The sequence below is a fragment of the Belonocnema kinseyi genome, chromosome 3 (assembly GCF_010883055.1).
Source record: "Belonocnema kinseyi isolate 2016_QV_RU_SX_M_011 chromosome 3, B_treatae_v1, whole genome shotgun sequence".
NCBI classification, from domain to species: Eukaryota; Metazoa; Arthropoda; class Insecta; order Hymenoptera; family Cynipidae; genus Belonocnema; species Belonocnema kinseyi.
The window spans coordinates 101,429,563-101,441,549 of record NC_046659.1 but is presented as its reverse complement, the minus strand read 5'-3'; the positions used below and the strand labels follow the sequence as shown (position 1 = coordinate 101,441,549).

The 11,987-nt window shown below is 25.6% G+C and overlaps 1 protein-coding gene across 1 annotated transcript in view; it reads right to left on the bottom strand.

The window, feature by feature from the left end:
* Positions 1-770: 770 nt before the first annotated feature.
* Positions 771-11,987, bottom strand: part of LOC117168680 (histone-lysine N-methyltransferase trithorax) — a 57,886-nt gene continuing 46,669 nt past the window's right edge. Inside the window, exons 9-11 of the mRNA XM_033354352.1 lie at positions 6,291-6,453; positions 6,003-6,149; positions 771-1,365 (exon numbers count right to left, since the gene is read on the bottom strand). Coding sequence (XP_033210243.1) covers positions 1,192-1,365; positions 6,003-6,149; positions 6,291-6,453 — 484 coding nt within the window. The 3' untranslated portion in view covers positions 771-1,191. The remainder of the gene's footprint in view (positions 1,366-6,002; positions 6,150-6,290; positions 6,454-11,987) is intronic.

Sequence of the window (11,987 nt, the reverse complement as noted above, 5' to 3'; positions counted from 1 at the left end):
TGTAGAAATATTTAGACAATCTCAAAATAAAAAAAATTCGATACTAAACTTTCAAATTATAAGCTAATAAAAAAATATAAAATATTCATTTCCATAGAGTTCTTAAATGCCCAAGAATTAATGTTGAGAAGAAAATGCTCTATTCTGGAGAATATTTAAGAGAATTTAAAGCATTTTTTGTTGAAACAAATATACATCATAATTAATAGATTTATTCTTTACAAACACACTCTACAGTGAAGTAAACACATATTTGTTTTTAATAATATACTGCTTAAAGCGAAAATATGTTTTCCATTACATTAATTAATTAATTTATAATTTAAATTTACTGCCCTTTCTGATTTAAGGCTAAACATTTTCCCGCGCAAGTTAAATAATTTAATTATTTTTTGGATCATTTAAAATTATTTTTGCTGTTTAAACGATTTCCAATTTAAATTAAATTGAATTAAAACTGAAAATTAATGAGATTCGTCATTTAAAACTGTACTTTGAGGCCAGAGGATTTACAAATTAAAAAATTCATTATGTACTTGAACATCGGAAAACTTTGGAACTTAAAGTTTTCAAATAATTCAAACATGCCAAACAAATTTTTCTTAAAAATATACATATTGAGAAAAAATAAGAATTTCTCCATGGAAGGTTTCTAGCTTGACTAGTTTGCTTTTCACAACAACAAAAAAACTAAACTTTGTCATCCCTAGTTATAAAAAAAAATAAATAAAATTCTCATTTGGAGTAGAGTATAAATTTGTAGAGAAAGCCTCGCTAGTGAACAAAGTGCACAGAGATGTGTAACTTGTAATGAAATGAAGTTTAGCGTTTTACACGTCGTTTGAAGAGCGAAAGCAGAAAATCTTTAATGGGTTATTGCTATAAGTATACTCCTTAAATCAACCGTAACGCACAGTCGTTTAGAGTAAAGTTGTGTTAACGTCGTCACAACGATACTGTCCACGTTAATATGTATATCTGGCCTTCTATGCAACTATAAATCTATAGATATTTAATCTTCTGTCAATAAAAAGCTGTGGTCTCTGAAAATAGATCGCCGAGTAAATCAATAACATTCAGTAAAATGAATCTCGGCTCAAAACGCACGCAATTATTAGCACATAAATATATAATAATGCTGCTCTTCTTTTGTGTCCAGTGGCGCGTTTTACAATAATCAAATACGCAGTCTCAGTTGAGGTATTTGCGACATCTGCGCGAGCCGCAGGTACACGGAATCTTAATGTCCTCGAAGGGAAATTTGTAGTCGTATGTTAATTCTTCGCCCTGAACGATGCGGCGCAGGGCGAAAATTAAAATGTGCTTCTTACCTAAGATATCGACCACCCGAGAGTAACAGTTGGGCTGGAAAAGAAATTCATTATTTATTTTTTTTTATTTTATTTGTGGGTGATTCTAAACAAATCTAAACACAGGAAAAGAAACAATCGAAAAATCGTAATAAATTTCTAAAATGGCTAATACTTAAAGACATTCTTTTCACACCAAATTTAAATAAAAAGATTTCTTTCAAGAAATATTGAGGAGAAAATATTTAGAATTAATTACAAGAATTCTTATAATATTGATAAGCAAACCCCGCAGACTGGAAATGAATTATGAGCTTAGTGTCTCTGTTCGAGATTTTTTAATTTAACCCTTAAAGTGCATTATGGGTGTCAGACACCCCAAGGAATTTTCAAAATCTTATAAATCATACTTAATTCGAAAAAATTGAGTAAGTGTCGCCATCTAGCTTTAGTTGGAGACCCTAACTGTAAGTCGTTTAGCATACTGCGTCAAGCGTCAGTTTGCTAGCAGCAGCTGCTGAAAGTGGAGGTAAAAAAAATCGTGGGGTGCAAATAAATATTTTTTTTGAAAGTACCCATGTTGTAATAGTTTTTTTTATGAAAGTACGCTATGTCAAAAGTATAGCCATAAATTTTCAGGTTAAACTACTTAAAATTGCGTGAGTTATAAATTTTTAAGTAAAAACCCCATTTTTTCACTTTTTTTCAATAATTTTGTTAACAAAAAAAAAATGGCAATAAAATCAACTCTATCTTATTAAAGATACCTTAAACTATATCGGATAATTTGATTGTGATCAAATATTCAATAGGGGCTAAACAATACATGATTAAATAAGCTGGAGTATTGAACACCCACGATGCACTTTACCGTGATTTTTACCATGTATGCACTGTGAGGGTCAAGATCGAAAAGAAATATATTTTCTTTCATGAAAAATTGTATGCAAAATGATATAAATTTCTGTCTTTAAAAGAAGTTATATTATCTAATGTTGCATTTATTATTGAAAAAAGTGATCAAGATATAAAAACTATTTTTTATAAAAAGAATGAAAAGCAATCATTTTAACCAAGAAGGAAAACCCTTCTGCCGATGCCAATATTTAGTTTTGTTAATAAAAAATGCTAATATTTTTAACAGGTTCCAACAAATTATCAATGATACTTCCCCATTAAAACGAATCAGCCTGAAAATAATATTAAAAATTCGACCTGAAAATATATATTTTTTTAATCTTAAATTAAAAATGTTTTAAAACATTCTTTTTTAAAGAAATTCAAAAACACAATGAGGGTGTTTACTCAAATCCTGGAAAAAATGCCCTGACAATTCCAGAGGTTTTCCAGGTATCTCAAGATTTTTCTCGGTATCATTTTTATCATACAGAGAGCCATTCGAGTATTTCGCATTTTTTGAAACAATCGACTTGGAATATGTATTCAATTTTTGCGAGTTTATTATAAATAATGTTTTTCAGGCCTTTCAAATATCTTAATGTGTCTAAATAATACTATTCATATGTAAAATTAAATAATTGGGTTTTCATTTGTGAAAGTAGTTGAAATTTCTACTAAAAAATAAGTATTTTCAACAAAATACATAAATTTTCGACTAAAAGACAAATTTTCAAACCAAAGTTAAATTGTCAGTTAAAAAAGTTTCACCAAAGAGACGAGTTTTCAAATAGAATTATGGAATATTTAACTGAATTAGTTAAATTTAAAGAACGAAAAATAATTTTCAATCAAGAAGATTAATTTTCTACCGAAAAGACGAATTTTCAACTAAAAAAGATCAATTTTCAACCAAAATCAAACGAATTATAAACTAAAATTATGGACCTTCTACTGAAATTGTTTAATTTTAAACATAAAGATACATTTTCAATACAGAAGATTAATTTTCAACCAAGAAAAAAGAATTTTCTTTCAATTACATGAATTTTTTAGTAAAAAATATCAATATTCAAAAATAAAATTGAATATTTAAAGTTTTAGTTGAAAACGATAATTTTGAATGAAAAAAATGCCTTCAGCGCAGTTCAATTTCCCAAGAAATTCATGAGTTTTCAACTAATATTATAAATATTTTCCTGGAATAGTTGTATTTTATAACAAACCAAAAAGAAGAATTTTCACCAAAATGAATTGTCTAGTAAAAAAAGAGAAATTTTCAATCAAAAATTGAATATTTAAATTCTTAGCTGAAAAAAATAATTTTCAATTAAAAAAACAACAACAAATCTCCTACAAAATAGTTTAGCTTTTTCAATAAATTATAAATTTTCAACTAATATTATGGTAAAATGATGGTAAACCAAAAAGATGAATTTTTAACAGAGAAGATTTATTTTCGACAAAAAAAAAAGAATTTTCATCAAAATGCATGAATTTTCTAGTAAAATCAGATAAGTTTTCAATGAAAAAATGAATAGTTAAACCTCGAGTTATAAAACAATAATTTAAAAAAAATGGTTATAAAATAATAAAATTTCTAAAAAAAATGAATTTTTAACCAAAAGAAAACCAATTTTTAACTAAAATTATTAATCTTCTACTGTTATAGATGCATCTTAAACCACAATGATGAACTTTCAACTAAAAGTATATATCTTTTACTGAAATAGTTGGATTTTAATCCAAATATGAATTTCCAACAAAGAAGAATAATTTTCGACCGAAAAAGAAGAATTTTCACCAAATTACATGAATTTTCGGATAAAAAGAGATAAATTTTCAACCAAGAAACAAACAACAAATTTTCTACAAAATAGTTGAATTTCCCAACAAAGCTAATAATCTTCAACTAAAATTATCAATCTTCTACTGCAAATGGTTGAATTTGAAACGAAACGGATACATTTTCAGTAGAGAAGATTAATTTTCGACCAAAAAAGAAGAATTTTCACGAAATTGCATGAATTTCCTAGTAAAAAAAGAGAAAATTTCAATAAAAAACTGAATATTTAAATTCTTGGTTGGGAAAAATAATTTTCGAAGAAAAAAAAATTAAATCCTTTAACACAGTTCAATTTACCAAAAAAGTCATGAATTTTAAACTAATATTACTAATATTTTACTAGAATATTTGAATTTTATGGTAAACTAAAAATATGAATTTTTAATAGAGAAGATTAATTTTCGACCAAAAACGATCACCAAAATGGATGAATTTTTCAATTAAAAAAATGTTTAACTCAAAACTTAATATTTACATTCTCAGTAAAAAAAAAATTATTTTTAATCAAAGAGAGGAATTTTCAACTAAAATTATGGTATATTCAACTGGAAAAGTTAAATTTTCAGTTAAAAAAGTAATAAATTTCAACAAAAGAGATTAATTTTCAACTAAAATTACGGAATATTCAACTGGAATAAGTAAATTTTTAGTTAAAAAAATAAATAAATTTCAGCCAAGAAGATCAATTTTCCATGCAACAACAAAAAACGAATATTTATAAAAAAAAGATGAAGTTTCAATTAAAAAGATAAATTTTCAATTAAAATTATGGAATATTCAACTGGGTTAATTAAATTTTCAAATAAACAATTAATTTTCAACCCATAAGATTAATCTTTGACCAAAAAAGAAGAATTTTCACGAAATTACATGAGTTTTCTAGTAAAAAAGAGAAGTTTTCAACCAAAAGTTGAATAATTAAATTCTTAGTTGAAAACAATAATTTTCAATGAAAAAAAATCTTCAAGAGAATTCCAGTTTACCAAGAAAGTCACGAATTTTAAACTAATATTATAAATATTATACTAGAATAGCTGGATTTTATGGTAAACTAAAAAGATGAATTTTGAATAGAGAAGATTAATTTTCGACCAAAAAAGAAGTTTCAGCAAAATACATCAAATTTTCTAGTGAACAAATGTTGTTAACTAAAAATTTAATAGTTATTTTTTCAGTTAAAAACAATAATTTTTAACCAAAGAGACGAATTTTCAACTAAAATGATGGAATATTCAACTGGAATAAGAAAATTTTCAGTAAAAAAAAATGAATTTCCAGCCAAGAAAATTAATTTTAAAAAAAGACGAATATTTAACAAAATACACGAATTTTTAATTAAAAAAGATAAATTTTCAGTTTAAAAAAAATTAATTTTCAACTAAAATTATGCAATATTCAACTGGGTTAATGAAATTTTCAGTGAAATAATTAATTTTCAATCCATAAGATTAATCTTCTACCAAAAAAGATGAATTTTTAACAAAATAGTTCAATCCAGTAATATAAATTTACTGTTAGGAATAAAAAAATATTGTTATTTCATTTTATATTACAATTTAAACAGAATTTAAGCACATTCTCAAAAAAAAGCCCTGACATTTCCAGATTTTCCAGTTGAGTACACACACCCTGACAATCTCAATTCAGAAGATAAAATATATTTTGCAACCATTTCAACTTCGCATTTCATTAGAAGGCAAGATTGTGATAATGTAACTATATTTACGGATAATTAATATCTGTTTGATATTAGTTGATATCAGTTATTCTAGAGAAGATACTTTTAACATTGTGATCATTTTCAGTTACAAACATGACTCATTCCGTTTTATTTATAAATGTTAATCACTTTAAGCAATGTAAATAATAAGTGATGAAATGAAAACTATCGAGGGAATAATTAAGTGCAAATACTGTAAGAAATTAATATTTTCGAATTGTATAATTACCTCGCACGAGTGATTAATAAACCTAGCTGCATTTCCTTTCATGGTAGCATCGACAACAAGGTGATCATCGATTTTGAACATGTAGCAACCGATGTGCTTGCTGTCGTAGTATTTTTCCCGCTTGTCTGTCAAGGAAGCTCGAATCACCTGAAATAATTAATTTTTTTCTTTTTTTTAAATCAAATTAGAAACTTTCAGTAGATTTTTCATTTTATTCACTCGAGATCTGGATCAAAATTGACTAAATTATAGGCAATCAAGTGAATTTTATTGAGATAATTTTTTTACCTCCCCAGCATATTCGATCACCATTTCTCCAGCCTCGATATCTCTCAAACAGAAAAGTCCTCTGCCATGGATGTGTGAATGATAAACTCCAACAGATTCCTTTGACGTTTCTTTGAGAATTCTAAACCTCATCGCCATTGGCAAATTTGTACTGGCGGCTCTTCTGCAAAATAAATAATATTTAGGAATAACTGTCTTTCTTTTTTGCAACATTTTTTTGGAAATAAACCGCTGCTGCAAAATCCAGAATACAAAACCAAATTTCCAAATCCCCTAAAATTTCCCCGATCATTTTTTTATTTTCCCTGTTTGTTTTTAAATTTATTTTTAGGACTTTTAGTGACAACAGTCGTCTAGAATTTGATAGGCGTTATCCACAAATCACGTAAAAAAGATGAAAGGAAAAAGATGAATTTTCAAAAAAAAAAAAATGAACTTTCAAGCAATTTGTTGCATTTTTTTAAATGAAAAAGAAATTCTTAACCAAAAAGATAAGTGTCAAAACAAGATTAATTTTCTACTAAAAAAAATAGAATTTTTTAACAAAATACATGAATTTTCAACCAAAAATCTGAGTCTTTAATCTAAAAATATAATTTTTCTACCAAAAAAATTGACTTTTTAAACCAAACAAGACAAGTTTTATACCAAATAAGTGAATCTTCAACGAAGATAAATTTTGAAGCAAAAATGGAATATGTACATTTCCAATTTTTAAAAATTCATTTTTAAAAACAAAAGAAAACTAATTTTTAACAAAGTACTTCAATTTTCAACCACATAAATGCATTTTGAACTAAGATGATGAATTTTAAATAAAAAATGTTTGTTTAAGCGAAAATAAAATAGTTTCATTTTTAGTAGTTGAATTACCAAAAAAGGACCAATTTTCAACAAAATAATTGAATCCTTCTCAGAACAAAAATTTATTTTTAATCGAATAGTTGAGCTTTTGGCCAAAAGAATAAATTTTCGAACTAGAAGATTAATTTTCTACCGAGAAAGAATAATTTTCAAAAAAATACATGAATTTTCAAATAAAAAATATAAATTCTAAACGCAAAAATATAATAGTTATATTTAGAGTTGTACAAAATTAATTTTCACCAAATGAAATGATTTTCAACCAAAAAGATAAATTTTGCACCAAGAAGATTGTTCTACCAAAAGACGATTTTTCTACCGAATAGTTGATTTTTCAACCAAAAAGAAGAATATTCAACAAAATGTATGAATTTTCAATTGAAAAGATGAATTCTCAACCAAAAAAATAAATGGTTATGTTTACAGTTCAAAAAATTAACTTTTACAAATTAAAAATAAATTTTCAACAAAACAGTTACATTTTCAACCAATAAAATGAATTTTCAACAAAAAAGATGAAATTTTCACCAACAAGATCAATCTACTTTTCATTAAAAAACGTAAACTTAAGCAAAAATGGTATAAGAAAATTTTTAGTTAAAAAAAAATTAATTTCCAACAGAATAGTTACATTAAAAAAAAAAAGGAATTGTTAGCAAACGAGTTAAACTTTTAACTAAGTAGTTGAATTTGCAACAACTAAAAAATCATTTTTAACCACATAGTTTAATTTTTGTACAAAAAGATAAATTTTCTAACTAGAAGATTAATTTTCTAGCAAAAAGACGAATCTTTAGCAAAGCATTCTCAACCTACGAAATGAATTTTCAAACAAATATGAAATGGATTCACTTTTAGTTTTAAATAGTTAATTAAAAAAGAAGAATTTTCAGCCAAATAATGAAATTTTCAACCACAGAAATGAATTTTCAACAAAAATATGAATGTTCAACTAAGAAGATTAGTTTTCCACATAATAAGTCAAATTTTCAACAAAAAATACTAATTTTAAGGAAAAAATATAATAGTTCATATTTCGACAAAACCCGATTTTAATTTTATACCAAAATCAGTGAACTCAAATGAAAAAGACGAATTTTCGACAAAATAGTTGAATCCTCAACCAAAAAATATTATTTTTCAACCAAAAAGATCAATTTTCAACCCAACAAGATGATTTTTATAAAAAATGAATTAATTTTTTTACTAAAAAAGATAAATTTCAAGCAAAATTGGTATAGAGAAATGTTTAGTTTAAGAAAACTCAACGAAAAAATAAAAACGATCTCTAACAGAATAGTTAAATTTTCAACTAAAAAGAAACGAATTTTTAGCCAAGGCGTTAAACTCCATTATTGACCAAATCCATTATAATCCATTATTGACCGAAAAGATTATTTTACTGCAAAAAAAAACAAATTTTCAAAAGACATGCATTTTCAACAAATAAAAAAACGAATTTACAATAGAATAGTTGAATTTTCAAGCAAAAAGTGAATTCTAAAAAAAAAAGAATAATTTTTAATCGATGGTGAATTTTTTTAGCCGAAAAGATTAATTATTAAACAAGAAGATTAACTTTCTACCAAACAGACGAATTTTCAACAAAATAGTTACAATCTCAACCAATTTTCAACCTATTATGAAAAGCGTTTAATTTTATTGAAAAGAATTAATTAAAAAAAGAATTTAAAGCAAAATAGTTAAATTTTCAACCACAGATATGAATTTCAAACAAAAAACAGAAATGTTCGAAAAAAAAAATTTTCCCACACATAATCAAAATTTTCAACAAAGTACATAAATTTTCAAACACAAAACAGTAATTTCGATCAAAAACTACGAATTTTTCAACAAAATAGTTGAATCCTTGACTAAAAAAAATTAATTTTCAACTACACAGTTGCAACTTTAGCCTTTAAGGATTGTTTGCAAATTAGTATGACATTCTGTTTTTATGTTTGCACGTTTGGATCTAAAAAAATTGTAATTTTAGATTTATGTGAATATTTTAATATTTTAAATGCTCATAAACTTTAATTATTATAGTAAATAATTATCAAAAAAGTTTCAAAAAATGTTTTTATCTAAAAAGAAAATTTATTCAGTTCATTGACGAGATTGTGGTTCATTGTAGAATCGCCCGATGCTTGTTTCGCTTTAGATCATGGAAAGAGCTTTAGCTTGTTCGAACGTTCGAAACTGTCCTATCATTCGGCCGCGTTCGGAATATTTCGGTTATTCTCGGCAATATCGGCCATTCCGCATACAATGTTGGGCGTACTGTACACGACTGTCGAAAGTGCATCAAATTTTATGAATTATCGAACGAGCAAAGATTTTTATTTGGATTTTATTATGAACAAAATTGCCCGAGAAAAAATTGTTTTTCGTTCAATCTGAAATGGGGATATTCAAGTGAAAATATAATAATAGAACGAGGAAAGAGAGAATGTTTCGGTCGACCGAAAACTTACTGCGCTTTAGGGTTCATTCGAGTGTATGAGTTGTCCGTTCGAGCGAGGTGCGCATTACATTCTACCGAACTTGACCGAAAGTTGTAAGTATGCTTTTTTCACACTTATAAATATTTTGTTTCTAGAAGAACATTTGCGCTGTTACTATTTAAATTAATTAAAAAATGCATAATAAATTATTAAAGCTTATAGTTTATAGTTTTTTAAAAATTCAAAATGGTTTCAAAACATTAAGAATTACTTTCTATTGATAATTGTATGTTTAATTATATTGTTATTATTATTCATAAAAATATTCTCTTAAAATAATGCTAGAAAGTTGCAGTTTTTTTCTAAAATTTTTCAATTCTTATCGACTTTTTACTTAGACCGATGCAATAATTAATGCAATTTAACAAACATAATTTTTTTAAACAAATTATTATTGTTTATAACTATCTTCTCCTATAGTAATTCTAGACAGTTGCGCTTTTTTGTTGTGGAAATTTTCAGCATTTCTTAGACTTTTTACTTAGATGCAAATAATAAATATTAATATTAATAATAACTCTAAACAAAACTAATTATCTGAGACAAGATATTAACAAATAATGATAAATTATTTGAACAATTATGCTTGCTAGATTGCATTAATTATTATCTCAATAAGTCAACAAAAAGTGGAAAATTATAGAGAAAAACCCGTGAATATCTAGCATTACTATAGGAAAAAATAGTTATAACCAATAATTATTTATTTAAACAATTAAGTGCGCTAAATTTTATTCATTATTCCCTCGCTCTAAGTTAAAAGTGTTCAAGAAGTTGAAAATTTCAGAAAAAAAAACTGTAACTTGCGATCACTGGTCTAAGAGAATATTATTATAAATAATAATCAAAGTTATGAACAATTATTTCTATTAAATGTAATTGATTATTGCTTCAATCTGAGTGAAAAGTTTTGAACAACTTGAAAAAATGCGGAAAAAATGGCGACATTCGACCTTTGATCTAAGAGAAAATTGCTAAAACAGTAATAATTTGTATTTTTGTTTGTTTGTAATAATTGTTTTCAATAAAAACTGCAACTATCTAGCATTAATATAGAACAAGATGGTGATAACCAATAATAATTTTTTTAAACAATTAGGCTTGTTAAAATGCATTAATTATTACCTAGCTCTGAGTCGAATGTGGACAAAGTGTTGAACAATTCTAAAGACTACAACTTTCTAGCATTATTCATAGAAAATATTATTATAAAAAATAATACAAATTTTTCAGACAATTCCTTTTGTTAACTTAAATTAATTATTATCTCACTTCCATTGAAAAGTTGAAAATAAGTTGAAAAACTCAGGGAAAAAAACCGCGACTTTCGAACTCTATACTAAGAGAAAATTACTAAAAACAATCATAAATTATCATAATTAGCGCCAAAACTCGCAAAATCGAATTTTTCTCTTCTGGAGTTTTTTGGGACTCAATAAAACAGACTTATGTGGGTGATATTGAAAAAATATATATTCATGAGTAATACGTATTAAACATTCTAAGTATTAACTTTTTCAACCAAAAAACCCGCTTTTATTTATATTGTTGTGGATTGCAACAAATTTGTGGGCAATATACATAAAAATGAGAAATAATCAAATTTATTTTCGGATCACCCTGTTGATAAACAAACTAATGTCCAGTGCAGAACAAAATTTAAATTTGCCCACAAAGTTCACGAAAGCTGATGGTGTATTAATAAGGATATTAGATGTTTAAAAATTTGTGAAACAAAGGTTGAAAAAATATAAAAATTGTAATTTTAGAATTAGAATGCTTGATAATTGGATAAAAAAAAGGACTTCTGGGAAAGTACATAAGATGGAAAGATATCAATACTCAAGATTCGGTTCTTGCCAGGTGTTATGGATTAGGAAAAATTAATAAAGAAATCTATCTGTTGACATTGTTTTTTTTTCAACTATTAACATTCCTGCTAAATTTTTAAAACAAAATTTTAGTTTGATATTTTAAAACTTCATGAAAATCTCAAAATACAGTACAAAAAATAGTTGGGAACTTCCAAAAATAGGTCTAATGATTTCTTTGGATGTTGCAATCTTTCCTAGTATATTTGTATGTGAAACCTTAAATATTGATTTTATTTTTTATTTTACGTATGTAATTTGTAGTTAATTACTATTTAAATATAGAAAATTACATATTCAGGTAGAGTTACATTTTTTGATGCTCATCCATTTCAAAACATAATTGTATCAATTCAAAACTTACTTGACATAGCTCGTAGATTGACCCACGAGTTGTTTCATAAAGAAAATTGGAATATTTAATTGGAACATTAAAATTAAAATTAGACAAATCA